The 20,725-nt window shown below is 44.5% G+C and overlaps 1 protein-coding gene across 13 annotated transcripts in view; it reads left to right on the top strand.

Moving 5' to 3' along the window:
* Positions 1 to 268: 268 nt before the first annotated feature.
* The window catches only part of mapk8ip3 (mitogen-activated protein kinase 8 interacting protein 3), a 190,456-nt gene continuing 169,999 nt past the window's right edge, over positions 269 to 20,725 (top strand). For 11 of the 13 annotated variants that reach the window (XM_059654163.1, XM_059654155.1, XM_059654159.1 and 8 more), the window contains exon 1: positions 269 to 921. In XM_059654163.1, the coding sequence (XP_059510146.1) occupies positions 622 to 921 (300 nt within the window). In that variant the 5' untranslated portion in view covers positions 269 to 621. The remainder of the gene's footprint in view (positions 922 to 20,725) is intronic. The other 2 variants (XM_059654160.1, XM_059654161.1) reach the window with 1 other exon arrangement.

The raw sequence follows: 20,725 nt of genomic DNA, 5'->3' as shown, positions 1-20,725 counted from the left end.
GCAGTTTGCTGGCTGCACTGGGAGGCTGCACTGGGAAGCTGCCTGATTGCAGTTCGCTGGCTGCACTGGGCAGCTGCACTGGGAAGCTGCCTGATTGCAGTTCGCTGGCTGCACTGGGAGGCTACACTGGAAAGCTGCCTGATTGCAGTTTGCCGGCTGCACTGGGAGGCTGCCTGATTGCAGTTTGCTGGCTGCACTGGGAGGCTGCCTGATTGCAGTTTGCTGGCTGCACTGGGAGGCTGCACTGGGAAGCTGCCTGATTGCAGTTTGCTGGCTGCACTGGGAGGCTGCCTGATTGCAGTTTGCTGGCTGCACTGGGAAGCTGCGATCTCCCACAATGCAGACAGCCTGCCCTGACGTCAGATGACAGCGTTCGGAGCTGCTTGTGTTGTGGGGGCGGAGGAGGTGGATATTTTTTTGAGGATTAAGGGTGAGGGAGGGACCGGACTGTCCGCTCGCTATTGTCTGCAGAGAGAGAGAGGGGAAGGAAGGAAGGCTCCAGACCTAACCCCAACCCCAGCGGCGGCGGAGCGGGGATGCAGTGAGAGCGGCTCAGCCCGCACCTCCCCTCTCATTCCGTGAGCTCACTGCCGGGGCTGTATCCTTCTGCCGGCGGCCAGGATGATGGAGCTGGACGATGGCGTGGTCTATCAGGATGACTGCTCGGTGTCCGTCATGTCCGAGCGGGTCTCCGGCCTCGCCAACAGCATCTACCGGGAATTCGAGAGGCTCATCCACAAATATGACGAGGAGGTGGTGAAGGAGCTGATGCCGCTGGTCGTGAACGTGCTGGAGAACTTAGACTCGGTGTTCACCGAGAACCAGGAACACGAAGTGGAGCTGGAGCTACTCCGGGAGGACAACGAGCAGCTTCTGACTCAGTACGAGAGGGAGAAATCCCTCCGAAAGCAGGCAGAGGAGGTGAGTGCAGACAAACGAAACAACCCCCCCCTACCCACTTTACATTTATCACTGCCTCAGATTGATCGTTGTCTTCTATCTCTCAAATGTGTCAGCGCCTGAAGCCCCTCACGTTCAGAAAACACTTCATTTTACAGAACCCTCACATTTCAGTCCCTCAGGTTAATCAGACCCTTTATGTTTTGAACTGAATCAATTTTTATATGTCCTTCAGTTTCTCAGTTTTTCATCTTTTTAATTGTTCCAGTTCCCCCAATTTTCCAGTTCCCCCAATTTTCCAGTTCCCCCAATTTTCCAGTTCCCCCAATTTTCCAGTTCCCCCCGTTTGCAGCGTCGATTGCTTCAACCCAAGTGCGTTAATTTAATCATACATCTATTTTTCAACATGGTTTGTTTGATTACTGTAAACAGCAGTAACTTTTAGAACTAAATATTGAATTAAATAGCCGTTCTCTCCCTGAATGTGTCTATGTTCATGTAACATGTTTCTTAGTTACCGCATTTCTGACCTGCCTCAAAACGGCCCGTGCTTCGGGCGGGTCGCTATCAGTCGCTAATCGTCGATTAATTTAATGAAAGGGATTTTATTTCTCGTCTCCCCTGATTTAACCAAACAGAAAATATAAGCGCCGAAGAATGAAAGTTCAGCTGAGTAAAGTAACGCTGAATTGAAACACTTGTTTGTTGTGCAGAGGCTAGCACAGAATAAATGTTGCCATTTTGGATTCCCTTGTCAATCTGATGCGAGCGAATTGATCCTTCTGTGTTGTTGCTCTCCACCTAGACACTTTGTAGCGTCTGCATTTATGTTTACATTGGCGACTTAAATGTGTTTTTTGTTGTTTGAGGGGTCCATCTCCATGTGATTTGAGCTCTGTGCTGTGAATGTATGGGCCAAGCTGCAGTGGGAACAATAGTCATTTTTTTTCGCTCTGCAGATTTCTGCAAAGATCTTGGCACCTTTTCAGTGCTTCTTAATGTGGTAGTTAGGACAAACGAGGAGGGTGGATTCAGTTGGGGGTGGGGGGGATGTCTAAAACACGGGGAGCCATGTTGGATAGATTCCAGGCTGAGAGAGACTGGAGGGGGTGTGGGCCTTCACTTGGGCTCCTCATAGGTTTACCCTGTAAAAAGAAATGTAGGCCTTCAGTCCAGTAGATGAGAAACCTCCAAGGAATATATTTAACCCAGTAGAATCTGGAACAATGCAGGCTGTCACACTGTTAGTAATGCAGAAATGGATAGTCTCGCATTCTGCAGAATCTAGAAACTTCTATAACATAGAAGGAACTGCAAGTAAGCCTGGAATGGATATATCGAGTCTAGACTGAGTGAGTGTGTTGAATTCCAAACTGAAGATGGAGTGTTACTATTATAATGATGAATAGGACAAATAATCAGAAAGCACACAAAAAAAAACTTGTGGCTCCCCAGTGGATGCCTAACGGGCTACATGGTTTGATATTGAGTTAGAAAGGAAGAAGATTCTAGACTTTATCCCAAATGCGTGCTGAGTTAGCTATTTTTGACTAAGGTAATGGTAATAATCCGTCTTCCTTAGCCTGAGGAGCCAGTGTTTCGTTTCAGTCATTCACGGGTTATGAGCATCACTGGCATGTATTGCCATGCCCGATTTGCCCTGGAGAAGGAAGTGGTGAGATGCCTTTTTGAACCATGGTGTGTGGGGGCATCAACAGTTTCCAGAGTAAGGAAAGGGGAATATTGGGCCAATTTTCATTCTTGTGATTCAGTTAGTGACCTCCACCAGTGATTGATGTAGAGGGCAGACATGAGCAATCTTAGCTCAGGTACCACCCATTTTCCCCACCAGTCGGGGGGGGGGTGGGGAGAAAAGGAGTTGCAATTTCTTTGAAGCTTTCACAAACTCAAGATGTCTCAATTCTTCACAACCGATGGACTTCCTTTAATAAACAAATGGTTCTGGGCAGTAAAGATGATGTTTGGTACGCTTGCCATCATTTGCCAGTGCATTGAGTACAGATGTTGGGATGTCATGTTGCGGCTGTACAGGACTTTGGCCAGGCCATTTTGGATTACTGTGTTCAATTCTGGTCTTCCAGCTGTAGGAAAGACGTTGAACTTGAAAGAGTGCCGGAAAGATTAACAACGATGTTGCCAGGATTGGAGGGTTTGAGCTGTGGGGAGAGGCCGAGTAGCCTGGGACTACTTTCCCTGGAGTTTGAGGTTGAGGGGTGACCTTATAAAATCCTGATGGGCTTGGATAGGGTGAATAGCCAACATCTTTTTCCCCAGGGTAGGGGCAAATAAAAACTAGAGGGCATAGGTTTAAGGTGAGTGGGGAAAGCTTTAAAAGGGACTTGAGGCAACATTTTCATGCAGAGGGTGGCATGTGTCTGGAATGAGCTGCCAGAGGAAATGGTGGAGGCTGGTACGATAACAACATTTAAGACATTTTGGCTACATGAATAGGAAGGGTTTAGAGGGATATGGCCAAATGCTGGTACATGGGACTAGATTAATTTTGGGATATCTGGTCAGCATGGACAAGTTGGATCAAAGCATCTGTTTCTGTACTGTACGATTCTATGACTGTATTTACCCCTTTGAGCCTGCTCCACCGTTCAGTAAAATCTGATTGTGATTGTAATTGTAACTGCAACTCCAGGTTCCTGTCCACTGCCAATAACCCTTTGCCCCTTTACTTGCTAACAATCTACAGAATGGAGCAAAAAGTCCTGGCTGCTCTGCCTTTTAAAAATAGTCAAAATCTCTGCTTCCATTACCTTTACCTTGGAATAGGGTTCCAAAAATCCTCAGCGAAAAATGCACCGCACTTCAGTATTAAATCGATAGCCCTTTATTTTTGAACAGTGATCCGTAGTGCTCCACGAAAGGAAATGTCCTTTCCAAGTCCAATTGGTTGAGCTCCTTTTGAAGTGTAGTCATCATTATCAGGTTGGAAACATGATGGCTATTTTCTCCACAGAAAAATCTGGCAATATAACCAGGTAATGGTTTAAGTGATGATGTTTGAGTGTTTAATATTGGCAAGGGCACTGGGGAAAGCTCTACCAATCTTACTGAAATGGTGCTGCAGAATCTTTTAAGTCCACTTGGGTAGAGGGTAGATGGTTCCTCAGTTTAATGGCTGATCTGAAGGACAGGATTCCTGATGGTGCCACACCCCTGCAGGAACATCAGCCTGGATTTTGTGCTCCGTTCTATAGACTGGGGTATGACCACACAGTCTACCAGTGCAGAGGCAGGAGTTCTACAACTGATGGGTAAACGACTTCCCTAAAATTAGTGTCTTGGATCATGCAGAAATGATAGCCACTTGAATATGAAACCCAAGGAAGTGTGTTCCAATGTGAAACATTGTAATGCGCATACTCGAATTGTTTTTTTTCCTCCCACCCTAAAGCTGGAAACGTTTGGACCTTAAGAAAATTAGCAACTACCAAAGAGAGAAGTAATGGCTGTGGGGTAGTTTTCTAAGTGTGGTCTGTGGTGGGAAACCCTGATTATGGTCAGCAGATATTGGGAATATTGTATGTGTCCTTCCAGAGAGTGTTATCCTGCAATTTCAGTCGACTGGAAGTAGTAAACGGGATAGCTGAGAGTTCTGACAGCTGACTGTGACATTGCAAGTGTCCCTAGGTAATTGCCCTATGTATTCCTGCCCTATGTATTCCAGCCCTATGAACATTTCAGAAATGTGAGCTTTACTGCACCATACTGATGTGCTGAGTCTCCTACTTCTGGCAAAATTCGGAACCTACAAGCCTCAGTGGACTGTGCAGGTGCTTTTACAAGGCCTTGTCCCTCCCTGGCATCCAGTTCTTCACTCCATCCAAAATCTCTGTTTCTTCAATTTCAGTTCCTTGCACATTCCCTGAGTTAATTGCAGCACCATTAATATGTGGGCTTTCAGCTGCCCTGGACTTGAATCTTTGAAATTTCCCTCCCTAAACTGTACCATTTCTCCTATTCTGTCAGAGATAATGGGAACTGCAGATGCCATTTCTCCTATATCTCTTTCTGAAATACTCCTCAAATGCTATGCCTTTAATCAAACTTCTGATCATCTGTTGTAATATCTCTGCGTGTCAAATTTTATTCGATTATGCTTCTGGCCACACTTTGGGCTGTTTTATTATGTTGAAGTTATTATCTGAAGGGAAGGTGTTGTTATTTGAAATAGAAAATCAATAGGACTTGATTTTCTCTGATATTTTAATCAAGAATATTGTCCTTAATACATGAAATATTATCATTTCTATAACTCATAATGACAATCGTTTGTTCGTTCACTTTATAGTATATAGTTTTATTTTAGATATTTTATTTTAGTTTCATTGTTTTTTTAAAATTATGTCATAGCTAGCAATAGTTTGTTTACTTCCTACTATAAATAGAATGTGGTTAAGAAATTTGGTAACTGTGGTTAAGTTGTTAATGACAGTGCCTGAAATGAGAACAAAAAACCTAAATGATACTGCAGTTATCTAAATAGTTTTTTTTTATTATCAAGTTAACAATTTTTATTCCGCAAGCCATAATGCACTGGTCTGACCTGTTCCTTACCTATCCATTTAGCCACTGGGTAAGTTTAACAAGGGCTATGTGTTCTTTCTCTTTCTTTTGGATTGGGTAAAATATATAGAGCTAGGTTTCCATGGGACAGCTGTTAGTTGTTTGTATGGAAGGTTTGAGTTATGAGGAAAGGCTGGATAGGCTGGGATTTTTGTCATTGGAGTGTAGAAGGTTGAGGGGTGACTTGATAGGAGTTTACAAAATCATGAGAAATATAGATAATCTGCTTCAGAAGGCATTGTGGGGGAAGCACTACTAAATATTTTTTGGGCAGGGGGTTAAGTCTTGTCAGGCAGGAAAATCAAATGTTTTTGGGAATGCAAACAGAGCAGCCATAATCTTGTTAAATGGCAGTGGATCAGGTTCAAGAGGCCATATAGCTTACTTTGCTCCTAGTTTGTATTATACATTTTAAAATATTCATCTCTTAAATAGGGTTCAATCTAGCCTGGTTTAGATGTGCAATCAGTTGGATCTGTACCTAAGTTGACTAGTAATAGATTTCCATGGGCTGGTTCATTTTAAAATTGAGCATCAAGTCAGTTCATTTTTAGTGTTTCTGTTTATTTTTCCAATTTGTAACTTACGGATAGTGGGATGCAGGGGTTAGTGCACTACATTGTGAGAGGCGGTAGATTTGAAGGAGGCAGTTTTGTAATTACAATATACTTTAGGCAAAGTGTGTTCAAGGGCATAATAACACAATTTAATGCTTTTAAGAATGGCACATGGCTAGGATGAATGAATGACATGTACTTCAATGATGTTGTAATAGCTGCAGAAAAGGTTTAACATCTAATACGTATGAAGGAATGCTATGACCCAATTAATCCTTTAGCTCAAAGAGGGCTAATGGTATTCCATGCTTACTCTGTCTGTTCATAAACCTTTGCCAATGCAAATAAATTCCCATTTGCATTCCCAGGAATTGTCTCTGTCATGTAGGTTTTAAAAAATCTGCAGAAATGCTAACATTTAAACCAGTTTCGTAGACTCAGGCCAAAACCGATATGCCACTAGTTTAAAATCCAAACTGTTAAGATACATATCAAGCACACATTTTACATTTCAGAAGCTGACAATTTCCAAACAAGCAGAGCTTTGTTTGCCAGAAAGCAAGGGATGCATTGGAGGAAAGGTAGGGGAGAACGAAATGCTGCGTTCCAGTGTGGAGGTTGTGTCATTACTCAAGATTGGCAAAAATTAGCCTTTTTGACTTAGAAAGGAAATACCTGAGAGCAAACCTGTTTGAAATAAAGAAGATTGTCGTGTCAATGGGAGAAGTAAATCTGGAGTCGTCTTTTGCATTGAACAATGAGTGAAGCAAGGGTCATGGGTTCATACCGGTAGAAGGTAAATCTGACACTGTAATTCACAGAGCAAATTGCACTGGCAAAGGGCTTCTGGGAAAATTAGTGGAAATGGAAATCTTGGAATCTGGGGGCAAAAAAGTCAGTTTACTATTAGAATTGTAGGTGACAGCATCATGCTGGGTAAACAAACTACGGTAAAGCCAGTTGACCTTCTTTGGTAATTGCTTTATGATCTGAACATTTTCATCTCTAACTGGGTTTACTCCAGTGTGGTTTAGATGATGATCTTTTGGTGTGAATGGCCCTCCTAAATTATTTGTTTATAATCGGGGTTACTAGGATGGCTGAAATGGTAATTTCAGAAATCTTCCTGGCCTCGCTCACTATGATGAGACAGAGAGAACAGAGGGGTGGTTAGTACCTGCAAAGTCCTGGAAGTTAGATTTTGTGGGTTTCCTGTTGAATTTAGTTGCCCATCCTCTTAAATGCTTTCAATGTGTCCCATTTGGGAATCAGACATTGTATAATTACAGGTAAGCTTAGTGAACCAGAGCAGGGACATCAGTTTTGCCCACAAGCTGTGCTGGAAAGTATCAGTCTACTTCCTGGAATGGCAGGATTGATGTCTGAAATGAAACAGGATTGGTTACGACTGTATTCATTGGCCTACAGAAGAATGAGGGGGCACTCATAGCAATTTATAAAATTCAAACAAGGCTGGACAAAGTAATTGCAGGAAGTATGTTCCCAGGGAGTCAAGAACTGGGGTCACATTGTAAGGGTACGGCGGAGGGCGTTCGGGATCGAAATGAGGAGAAATTCCTTCACCCAGACAGTGGTGAGTCTGTGGAATTCTCCGCTGCAAAGTGTTTGAAGCCGAAACATTGAATGTTGGATGTAGTTCTTAGGCTGAAGGGATCAAAGGCTATGGGGAGAAAATAGGAGCAAGGTATTGAGTTGGATAATCAGCCATGATTTATTGAGCAAGGAGCAGGTTTGACAGGCTGAATGGCCTGCTCCTGCCCCTGTTTTCTGTGTTTCTAATACCACTGCCATCCAGTTGTTGTTACCTGTGACAACCAAGAAATCCTCCAGTGTTAAATTTGGAACTCTGAGGAAGCAATCTTAGACAAGCAGCCATATTAACATACTTCCGTGACTGGCCTGTTTCTATGGAGTATGTTCACCTTCTGCTGCCAGTTTTCCTCTGAAAAAATCCAAACATTGGAGGAGTTTGGGGCCAAGTTTTTTGTTTTGGTTAAAATCTTCAGCACTAACCTCGGTCTTGCACTGTCACTCACATGTTGCTGAGGGTTAAAGTTAACCTGTGTTACTCTTGGTAACGTTTACACAGATGCTGTGAGAGAATCGTCTTCCAAGGTTCGGGTGGTGATGCACTGCAGGAGCAGAGTTTAGGGAGCACTGGGTTCCTCTCTCCACAGATTCTGCCTGACCTCAGTATATCCAGCATCTTCTGTTTTTGTTCCATATTTTCAGCGTTCGTAGTATTTTGCTCCTGTTTCTGTGCTCTGCACGCACTCCTTGTACCTTCTGTGATGTGGCATAACATTTTGATGTCTTTCACCTTGATGAGCAGAGTCTTTCTCCAAAAAGTAAGCACTTTGGCACCTTTAAGGGTTATGAATTGTTATGAAAGATTATCTTTGTTGTGTTGAACAGAACAGTGGCCTGTGATGCTGCCAGACAGTCAGACTTCGATATTGAGTACCACAAGAGACATGTTCCGTGTCCCTGATTGCATCCTTTGGGACACTAGTCATCTTCACTGCTATAAACAGCAATCTTACTGAGCATGAGAGCAGGCATGGGCCATTCAGCCCATCATTCCTGCCCTGCAATTCAATATGGTCATTGCTGATAAAGCTTCAATACCTCTTTCCTGCACTGTCCCCATATCCCTTTGTTATTGAAATATTTCTAAATAACGATCTCTATCTTAAGCATACTCAGTGACAGCTTCCACAACTCCCTTTGTGATTTTTTGGAATTTTCTATCCAATCTTATGAGTGGGGAAAAAGAAGTTATCTGCACATCTGCCAATGTGTCATACTGTATCCACTGTGCCCGGTGTGGCTTTCTCTACATTGGGGAAACCAAGCGGAGGCTTGGGGACCGCTTTGCAGAACACTTCCGCTCAGTTCGCAATAAACAACTGCACCTCCCAGTCGCAAACCATTTTAACTCCCCCTCCCATTCCTCAGATGACATGTCCATCATGGGCCTCCTGCAGTGCCACAATGATGCCAACTGAAGGTTGCAGGAACAGCAACTCATATTCCACTTGGGAACCCTGCAGCCCAATGGTATCCACGTGGACTTCACCAGCTTCAAAATCTCCCCTTCCCCCACTGCATCCCAAATCCAGCCCAGCTCGTCTCCTCCCCCAACTGCATCCCAAAACCAGCCCAGCCTGTCCCCACCTCCCTGACCTGTTCTTCCTCTCACCCATCCCTCCCTCCCACCTCAAGCCGCACCTCCATTTCCTACCTACTAACCTCATCCCGCCTCCTTGTCCTGTCCGTCTTCCCTGGACTGACCTATCCCCTCCCTACCTCCCCACCTATATACTCTCCTCTCCACCTATCTTCTTTTCTCTCCATCTTCGGTCCGCCTCCCCCTCTCTCCCTATTTATTCCAGAACCCTCTCCCCATCCCCCTCTCTGATGAAGGGTCTAGGCCCGAAATGTCAGCTTTTGTGCTCCTGAGATGCTGCTTGGTCTGCTGTGTTCATCCAGCTCCACACTTTGTTATCTTGGATTCTCCAGCATCTGCAGTTCCCATTATCTCTGATTCTTAGAATCCCTACAGTGTGGGAATAGGCCCTTCGGCCCAACAAGCCCACACCGATCCTCAGCATACTACCTCGACCCATCCCTCTATAACCCACCTCATCTACACCTCCCTGAACACTATGGGCAATTTAGCATGGCCAATCCACCTAGCCCTGCTCATCTTTGGACTGTGGGAGGATATCGGAGTATCCGGAGGAAACCCACGCGAACATGGAGAGAATGTGCAAACTCCACACAGACAGTCACCTGAGGATGGAATCGAACCCGGGTCCCTGGCGCTGTGAAGCAGCAGTGCTAACCATTGAGCCACCCTTGTCTTAATTCAGCCTGTATTAAAATTGTGTTCCTTGATCAAGGGAAACACCTTAATTGCATCTACCCTGTTTATACCTTTGAGTATTTTATCGGATTTGTCGGAATTTATAATGTAATTTTGTCGATGACCTGCTGATGTCTCAATGGTGTGTATTGGTGTAGAAAGGGGCAAATAACATAAATCAAAGCATTTGTTATAGGCTGCTTTGGCAAGGTCCCACACTCCAAGGTGTACTACGTTGAAATCACGTATATCTCATTCCACATTCAGCTATAAATGAGTTGTATATTATTGCTGTATATTGCTCATTCATCCTCTATCAACATGCCACATCATGTTAATGTAGACCGTGGGCAGAAATTTTTGGATCTGCCTGGCATGTTTGGAGGTGGAGATTCAGCCCCTTTAAAATCCATCCCCTGCCTATTCAGTCTCTCCCTATAGCTCAAACCCTCCAGCCCTGACAACAACCTTTGTACATTTTTTTCTGAATCCTTTCAAGTGTAAGAACATCTTTAGCAGAGAGACCAAAACTGAATTAGACAACATCTATAGAGAGAGAGAGAGAGCGCGAGCTAATGTTTCGAGGCTAGATGTCACTTCATCTGATGAACACAAAATAATTTTGAAACATTAGCTAGCCCTCTCTCCATGGGTGCTGTTTGACCTGCTGCAATCTCCAGCATTTGTTTTCAGTTCAGACTCCAGCATCTGTAGTAAATTGCTCTTATGCCAAGTTCACCGCCCTGCCTATCTGTGACTCTGCTTTCAAGCAACTAAGCACCTGCACCCCTAGGTCTCTTTGTTTGGCAAACTCCCCAGGGCCCTACCGTTGACTGTATAAGTCTTGCCCTGGTTTGCCTTAGCAAAATGCAAGACCGCACCGTTATGTAAATAAAACTTCATCTGCCGCTCCTCGGCTCATTGGTCCATCTGATGAAAGTCCCATTGTACTCTAAATAATCTTCACTTTCAAATAAATCACCTACTTTGGTATAATCTGCAAACTTACTAACCATATCTCCTGTATTCACATCTTAAATCATTTACGTAAGTGATGAAAAGCAGTGGCCCCAGCGTCAGTCCTTGCAGCACACCAGTGGCATGAGCCTCCAGTCTGAAAAGCAATCATCTACCACCAGCCTCTGTCTCCTACCTTCAAGCCAATTTATATCTATTTGGCTAGCTTCCCCCTGGATTCCATGTGGCCAAACCTTGCTGAACCAGTCATGCAGAACCTTGTTGAATGCCTTACTGAAATCTATATAGACCATATCCACCGCTCTACCTTCATCAATCCTGAGTTTTCTTTTTGAGGAAGTAACCATATCACGTTAGTGAGACACGATTTCCCAGGCACAAAACCATGTTGATGATCCCTAATCAGTTCTTGCCTTTCTAAATACATGTAAATCCTATTGCTGAGAATCCCTCTAACAATTTGCCCACCACTGACACAAGGCTCATTGGCTTATAGTTCCTTGGCTTTTCCTTATCACCTTAGTTAAATAATGGTGCCAACCTCCAGTCTTCTGGCACCTCATCTGTGGCTGATATGAATAACTCAGTGAGGGGCCCAGCAATCACCTTCCTAGCTTCCCACGAAGTCCTGGGATACACCTGATCAGATCCCGGGATTTTACCTACTTTTCTGCATTTTAAGATGCCCAGCACCACCTCTTTTGTAATTTGGACACTTTTCAAGACATCATTATTCATTTCTCCAGGCTTCTTTGCTTCCATGACCTTCTCCACAGTAAATACTGAGGCAAAAGATTAGCCGTGATCATATTGATAGCTGGAACAGGATTGAAAAGAGGATGTGACCAATTTCTGCGACAACAAAGTGTGGAGCTGGATGAATACAGCAGGCCAAGCAGCATCTTAGGAGCAGAAAAGCTGATGCTTCGGGCCTAGACCCTTCATCCCCCTTTTCTAATGAAGGGTCTAGGCCCGAAATGTCAGCTTTTGTGCTCCTAAGATGCTGCTTGGCCTGCTGTGTTCATCCAGCTCCACACTTTGTTGTCTCAGATTCTCCAGCATCTGCAGTTCCCATTATCTGTGACCAATTTCTGCCCCTGTTTTTGATATTCTGTGCATTTTGGACGAATAAAGGGGCTGTTGTATTACAGTCTTATTGAGCGACAAATGGGAACGTTGAGCTCTACAATTATAAATTACTCATCGTAAATTTCTGTTGTAAATTTGCAGGTTGTATTTGTTGTCTGGTCTTGTTTTGATGGCTAGTTACTGTCACACATGGTATAGAAGGACCTGATGTTTCCTATTGCTGAAAAAATTGCTTTGTCATCTTTAGTTTCAGAGTATCTATTTTTATGTTCAAAGATTTGTAACAATGAATTCAGTGTCCACTGTCAAGCCATTCCCTGCCCCTTCAAACCCTGCGAAGGTAAAATTGTACAGATTTGAATAAAAAAGAAGCACACAGCTGTCACAGCTATCACTGTGGGTAACTGTATTGAGTGTGCTGTCCAAGGCAGGATTACAGGCCTCCTCTGAAGGAGACCCTTGCTGATGTGAATTCAGCTTTTTAGTTTGACATTTTCATTCAGCAGTGTGTCACGTGAAAGATATAATGGGTGTTTAAAATGCAAGAATTCTACAAACACACGCAAGTTAGCAAAAAATATCCCATGGAGTGAAGAGAGAAGATGCATTGTTATATAGGAGCAGGAACGTCGTTTAAGTAAATACAGCACCTCATTTGCTGGAGTATAATCTAAAATGTCAAAATCTAATGCCAGGTCTGTTTGCTTAAAGGCCAGTTAGGAAGCTTCTAGTCTGTGGTACACTGTCGAATCTGTATGCACCAAATGTGGCTTTTATAAATGCAGAATTGAGCAGAGTCGTCCTAAGTGTGAGCCTCCTGAATTTTTTTTTCAGTGTGTTCCAGGCTATTTAGCGTTAGATTCCCTGCAATGGTGTATTAGATGAATCTGATCTTACGTTAAGAGGGATTGAAAGGATTTAGGTTTTAAACTGGTAACTTATTTTGTGGTCTATAAGCAACTTGTTGTAGAATTGGTTTCTGGAAATGAATCATTTATCTAATATGTTGCAGATATTAAAATAAAATTAAAACAATTTTTTGTTTTCATCCGTACTTTTGGAGGATCTGAGGCGGCCTGTATCTTTGTGGTTTGGGAAGAAAAGTGCAAATTCTACAGATCAATTTCTGCCTTAAAATTCATCCCCCACCCCTTAATTCTGCAACATTAACATAAGTGAAATATATAGATTCAAACTTGCAGTTCACAGATATTGGCAACGGTATTTTAATTGGCTGGTCAAAATAGCAGGAAAAGCCCCCCCACCCCCACCACCTGCTGAACCCCCAGCTTGACCTATCACACAACATTGTACTTTCCTGATTCTGACCTGAAGCCAGATGCGCCAACATAAACATCTCCGTGACTCCCTTGACCGCCCCACACTCCCCTCCAGCCCCACCACACCCGGCACTTTTCCCTGCAACCACAGGAAGTGCTACACCAGCCCCCACACCTCTCTTTTTCCTCCACCTCCACCCCCACCCATCCACACCCATCCTAGGCCCCAAGGTGACTTTTCACATCAAACAGATGTTCACCTGCACATCTGCCAATGTGGTATACTGCATCCGCTGTCTCCGATGTGGCCTCCTCTACATTGGGGAAACCAAGTGGAGGCTTGGGGACCGCTTTGCAGAACACCTATGCTCAGTTTGCAACAAACAACTGCACCTCCCAGTTGTGAACCATTTCAACTCCCCCTCCCATTCGCAAATGACATGTCCATCCTGGGCCTCCTTCAGTGCCACAACGATGCCCCCCGTAGGTTGCAGTAACAGCAACTCGTATTCCACCTGGGAACCCTGCAGCCCAATGGTATCAATGTGGACCTCACAAGCATCAAAGTCTCCCCTCCTCCAACCACATCCCAAACCTGGCCCAGCTTGTCCCCAACTCCCTAACCTGTTCTTCCTCCCACCTCAAGCCGCATCCCCATTTCCTACCTACTAACCTCCCGCCTCCTTAACCTGTCCGTGCTCCCTGGACTGACCTATCCCCTCCCTAACTCCCCACCTACACTTTTACTGGCTCCATCCCCGCCTCTTTGACTGTCTCCTCACCCCCATCTTCTCCTTTATCCATCTTCCATTCAGCCTCCCTCGCTCTCCCTATTTATTTCAGAATCCCCTTCCCCCTTCCATTTCTGAAGAAGGGCCTAGGCCTGAAATGTCAGCTTTCCTGCTCCTCTGCTGCTTGGTCTCCTGTGTTCATCCAACTCTGCACCTTATTATCTCTTTGTGCAAACAAATAGTCGGATTCCATCTCTAAATCCTGACTGCAGGAATGCAGCCTGTGCCAGATACTTTGCTGTGGCTGGTTGTGGCCGTGGATCAGGAAGTTGAGGCTGTCCCAGGAGGTGGCCAATTTGATGCAGGCACTAGGAGGCTCGGGATTAGTGGCTGGAGGCGAGGGACTCGCGAGGAATCTGGGCACCATTTCCCCTCCCTCTGTCTTTCTCCAGCTCTGGGCTCAGTGTGTGCATTCCCGTGGTGGGGGAAGTGGAGTGGGGTTGGTGGTGGGTGGGTTTGGTGATAGGAGTTTGACCCAGTGACAGTGAGGGAATAGCAGTGGATGCCGGATCAGTTGTTAATTTTAGATCTGAAGGGGGGAGTTTTTGTTAAGCAAAGGTATTAAGTGAAATGGGCCAAAGGCAGGTTTATGGAGTTAGGTCACAGATCAGCCATGATCCCATTGTATGGCTCAATCCTGTTGTAATGCTCCTATGATGTGTGGCTGAGAGAGCAATTTATAGGTGTTAGTGTTACCATGTATCTCCTGCCCTTGTCCAACTTGATGGAAGAGGGCATGTGTTTAGAAGGTGTGGTTGAAGGAGTCATGGTGAGTTGCGTTCGTGTATCTTGTAGATGGTACACACTGCAGCTACTGTCTGTCATTGGTTGTGGGCGGTGGTGTAAATCAATTGGTCTTTTTTCTTCTGGGTGGTGTACAGTGTTGTTGGAACTGCAGGCAAGTGGGAAGTATTCCATCACACTCCTGACTTGTAGATGGTGAACAGTCTTTGGGGTACAGGAGGTGAGCTATTCACCACAGAGTTCTGAGCTTCTGATCGGCTCTTGCAACTATTGTATTTATATGGGCTGATCCAGTTCTGTTTCTGACGAATGTTGTATTGGGTGACTCAGTGATGGTAATGTCATTGAATGTCAGGAAGTGGTGGCTAGATCCTCTCTTGTTGGAGGTGATTGTTGTTTGGTACTTCATGTGGTGCCAATTTTACTTGCCACTTGTTAGCTTGACATTGTCCACATCTTGCTGCATTTGAACATGGATTGCTTCAGTAACTGAGGAGTTGCAAATGGGGCTGAACGTTGTGTAATCATCAGTAAAACGTTCCCATATCTGATCTTACGATGGAGGGAAGGTCATTGATGAAGCAGCAGAAAATAGTTAATCCTAGGATACTACCTTGAGGAACACACTTTTTAAGGGTGTTGTGGCACAGTGGTAGTGCCCCTACCTCTGGGCTGGAGTACTTGGTTCATTTTCCACCGGTTCTGGAGGTGTGCCATAGCATGTCTGACAAGATGATTAAAAATATACGTTGAGGAATTTCTGCAGAGATGTTCTGGACAGGGATGGTTGACCTCTAAACATTTTTCTTTTTGCTAAGTATGACTTCAAAACATTTTCCTCCAATTCCCAATGAGAACGCCGGACACTAACCCCACCTCTTGCCCTTGTTGGAACCGAGGCTGTAATAAAGTCAGGAGCTGAGTGGCCCTGGCAGAAGTCAAACTGGGCATCGCTGACCAGTATATTGCTGAGCAGATGCTGTTTCGTAGCACTGTTGATGACACCTTCCACCACTTTACTGAAGGTCGAGAGTAGACTGATGGGGCGGTTATTGGCCAGGTTGGATTTGTCCTGCTTTTTATGTACAACATCTATCTAGGCAATTTTCCACATGGTTGGGTAGATGCCAGAGTTGTAGTTTTTAAGTGAATTAACTTTAGGCAAATGAGATTTTCCGATTATAATCAATGTAAAAGCTGTAGTTAGGTTCTGAGAATTTTCGCATCAGAAATAAAGCATTATACTCGTCTGTTAAAATGCTTTACATTGCAAAATTTATTAGTGTAAGTTGGCCCAGTAGTTAGCACTACTGCCCCAGAACACCAGGGATCTGGATTCAGTTCTGCTTTCTGGCAACTGTGTGGAGCTTACACATTGTCCCCATGTCTGCATGGGTATCCTCCCACAGTTCAAAGACGTGTAGGTTAGGAAGATTAGCCGTGCTAAATTGCCCATAGTGCCCAGGAATGTGAAGGCTAGTTAGATTAGCCATGGGAAATGCAGGGTTACAGGGATAGGGTAGGTGGGTGGGATGCTCTTTGGAGCATCGGTGTGGACTGAGTGGGCCGAATGGCCTGTTTGCACACTGTAGTAATCCTATGAAATAGATTTTGGACTAAAATCATTTCAGAAATGTAAAATAAGTATGCTCAATTTTTTTCTATTTACCAGAGAGGTATGTGAGCAGAAGATATTCCCTGTTGCTGCTGACCTTTCCTCATTCTCAGCCAACCCCCCAGCTCTCCCACTCTCCTATCCTTCACAGAGGGCCAGGGCTCAGGAGATCAGCAATGCGAGGGGTGGGGAAAAGGAGGTTTGAGGTGTAGGGTTGAGGAGGCAAGGAGCAAGCTGGTGTGGCAGCGAGAGGGAAGCTCACCAAATGCAGTAGCACTGAGGTATTGGAGTGTCAGGAGTGGGAGAGGGCTTTCCAAAATGGTGCCAACATCGCGTCAGTCCTGGTGTGAACTGGAATTCAAACAGAAACTGCTGATGCTGAATACACACTGTTAAAACAGAGTATCTTAAATTAGGGCAGTGTAAAACCTCTTTGGCATATTAACATCTGCGCGTGCTCTTATTAATCCCAGCACTGCGAGCAAGTTTTGGACAGCGGGCGCACCATAACGTTATACGGGGGGCCAGGGAGAAGAACATGTTTGTGCCTGTGGACAGAGTGGAAGCTAAGTGAATGTTCTGTCTGCTTTCATTTGGCTTCTGAAATTGCAGAATGATCCTTTTCGGACTGAGTTTGGACTCTTCCATCGTTGATACAAGCAGTGCCAGGGATCCAGGTTCGATTCCACCCTCTGGTGACTGTGTGGAGTTTATAAATCGTCTCCATGTCTGCGTGGGCTTCCACCCGTAGTCCAAAGATGTGCATGTTAGGTGGATTGGCCATGCTAAATTGCCCACAGTGTTCAGGGATGTGCAGGCTAGCTAGATCAGCATTGGGAAACGCAGGGTTACAGCGATGGGGTAGGTAGGTGGCTGGGATGCTGTTTGGAGGGTTGGAGAGTGACAGTTCAGACACCGCAATAGTTTGTGGGTTGGGGTTGGCACATGTGGGGAAGCAGCACTTAATAGTGACTGGGCTCTTAGTGTTTTTTTTGTAGGGTGCTCAGGCTTTTGTTGTAGTTCCTGAAACAACAATCTGAACTAATTTTCAACTCTGATCCTTCCTTTGCCATGTATCTCTGCCACAGTACTTTGGTGCTGCCAAAATCTGCTGCTTAATTGGACATTTAATAGAAATCTCTCTCCAAAACATGGAAGGTGCATTCCACCCTTAATTTACCTTCCATGTTTTCTGCTGATTGCTCTGATTCAGTTTCATGGGTTGAAGTACCAGTCAGCAGATGAGGTGTTATTATAAATTAATAAATAATTTATGCATTAACTACATCCATGTAGGAGCTGAACTGCAAAATGTGGGGGAGGTCAGGAATTCTAACTGCAGTGCGTAAGACATAGGATTGGAATTGGGCCATTCAGCCCGTCCAGTCTGTTCAGACATTCAATGAGGTCTTGATGTGGTAATCCTCAACTCCGCTTTTCTGCCTTATTCTTCTGACCATTACTACCCTGACTGATTGTGATTGCATCAGCTACATTCATCATGTCGCTGCTGATGAAGCACTAGCTGAGATATTGACTGATAAAATAGCTGTAGCTGATTATGAAAATAATAAACCTTGCCATTCAAAGCAACATGGCGACTCGGTGGTTAACACTGCTGCCTCTCAGCGCCAGGGACCCGGGTTCGATTCCACCCTCTTGAGTTCTGCCTCTCTGCTAGTGCTATCCTCGAGTTGCCTCTGGAGAAGTGGCCCAGGATTGGGCCGAGGTGGTTCATTTATTTCTACATAAGTGGCAATAAAAATGTTAGACTAGTCGACTGAATCACCGTAGCTTAAAAATTAATCCGTTAGCTGCTTGAACTGTTGTGGTGCTTGGAGCATTGGGTTTGTTTTAGGATCAGAACCTTCAAATGAAGGACTGAAACAATGAATCATAAAATTGTTACAACACAAAAGCAGACCATTCAGCCCATGTCTGTGCTGCTTCTCTGAAAATCCGCTTACATAGTGTCACTCCGAAGCCTCGCAGACATTTCATACCTGGATAATCTGGTGCTCCTTTAAGAGCTACGATCAAACCTGCGTCCACTACACACTCTGGCAGAGGCTTTCCCCTATCTGGAGGGTGTGAGTGAACAAATAGTTCACTCTGGGGAGGAAATCTGTCATTCTTAGCTTGTCGGGCTTCTCTTGGACTCCATACGCATAGCAGATGCTTAATTCCAGATTTATTTTTAATTATTGAATTAAAATTCCACCATCTACCATGGCAGGATTCGAACCTGTGTCCCTGAAACATTATCTGGGTCTCTGGATTAACAGTGTACCATTAGGCCATTGCCTCCCAATATAATAATATCCTTCCAAAAGTGGATGCTTAGAATTGCACGCAGCATTCCAGAAGAGGCCTCACCAATACCCTGTACAACCTCAACATGACGTCCCAACGCCTGTACTCAATGCTATGAGCAATGACGGCAAGTGTGCTAAACATCTTGTTAGCCACCCTGTCTACCTGAGACACAGATTTCAAAGAATTATGTACCTGGACCCCTCCGTCTCTCTGTTCTGCAACATTGCCCAATGCTTGGTAGCTTCTCACTTCCAGGGTAGGAAAAGGGAGTGCTGAGTGGCAACAGACTAGTCTGATTTCCTTTCTCTCTTTCCACCCCATTTGCTATTGCTGTGACCTCCATCGGGGTCAGGACCCACTGTTTGGGGACTGTGACACCAAATGCTTTACTGAAATAAAAACAAAAAAAGTGCTGAAGAAGCTGGGCAGATCTGGCAGCATCTGTTGAGAGAGAAAGAGTTAGAGTTTTGAGTCTGAATGACTTCTCTTAAGGAGACCTGAAGAAGAATCATGCCAGACTTGAAACTTTAATGAGAAAGCAGCACCGCAGCCCTCTGGGACAATGGTAGCTTGACATTTACATTAATACATTTCTCCTGGTGTTTGCACATAGGGACCTGCTCCTAATTATCATGTGATGCCTGCTGGAAATGTGCATAGAATGAATGACTATAATGCCCTGGGTGAGGATATCTGCTACCCTGCACAGCTGTCTTTGTACACTGTTGGGACATGCCTTTAGAGTTAGTGCTATTGCCAGATTGTGATTGAATTTGACTTTCAGGTCATGTGCGAGAGACCGGTTTCCAAAAAATGAGATTATTGGCAAATCGTTGTTTGTTTTTGACATTCAGCAGTACTTTGAAGCTTCATGCAAATGAAGCATTGTTCGCGGTCAAGAAATATGATACGTTGGAGAGAAAAATTGGCAGCAGTGTGGAAATGCAGAGTCCTCAGTGCACTCTGATAACAGGCTGCAATAGAAAATCACTAATGGAAGGGGGTTTGCAGTGTCCTCGTTTATGAAGATTCCTGTTCAGTTAATCACCTCCCACTCTAGCAAATACATATGCTGGGCAGTCAGAAAAAATATTGTTAGAATATTGCCATTCTTCACACTGACAATGGTGATGTTTTGGAGGAAAGGCTAGCGACGTTAAACTTTAATGATAAACATTTGAAGGGCAGCTTGCAGCTATATGGAAAACAGCTGTACTCGTTGAACTAGGCTCAAGAGGATGTGGAAAATATAACGTGGCAGATTTTTGCAGTATACCATCTAATTTGTTTCACAGATAGAGATAGGTGTCCAATTGCAACAGGATACGCATTCCCAAAACACAGGAGACAGAGACTTGTGTACCCTCAAAGCTTGGGCGAGCCTCTTGTATTACAGGAAACTCACTGAAAACTCAAAGTTGAGATTCTACACATATTGACATTAATGGACTGGGGGGATGGGAGTCACACAGTTTTCATCTTTTATTGTTTGCAAACGCATGAAAGTTTAAAAGTGTAAACTGAAATCCAAGAGCCCTTTTAATAATGGGTTGCTCATATAAGACAGATGAGGACAGTTTCTTTCTCCGTTGTATCATGAATCTTTGGAGCTCTCTTCTTCCAAAAAGTTGGTGGTGGTAGCAGTACCTTTAAAAGATATTTTCTGATTAGCCTGTTCAGAGTGTTATTATTATACACCTCTGGAGCAGGTAGACCTTTTAGTGCTCATTCCATTGTGCATCCCTGCAGCAGGTAGGACTTGAACCAAAGCCTTCTGGCTCAGAGATGGGGACACTACGCTACCACTGTCACAAGGGCCTTCTCTTTTAAAATACTTTTAAGGCAGAGATAGATTCTTGAGCAAAGGGGTAGGTTGAAGTCTGGAACAATCAGGTCAGCCCTGATCTTATTGAATAGCGGAGCAGGTTGGAGATGCTGAGCATCTAATTTGTGTGTTCCGTGATACT

Source organism: Stegostoma tigrinum, chromosome 23 (genome assembly GCF_030684315.1).
Source record: "Stegostoma tigrinum isolate sSteTig4 chromosome 23, sSteTig4.hap1, whole genome shotgun sequence".
In the NCBI taxonomy this organism is placed as follows: Eukaryota; Metazoa; Chordata; class Chondrichthyes; order Orectolobiformes; family Stegostomatidae; genus Stegostoma; species Stegostoma tigrinum.
The sequence above is the reverse complement of the archived record's forward strand: the minus strand, read 5'-3'. Positions and strand labels throughout refer to the sequence as shown.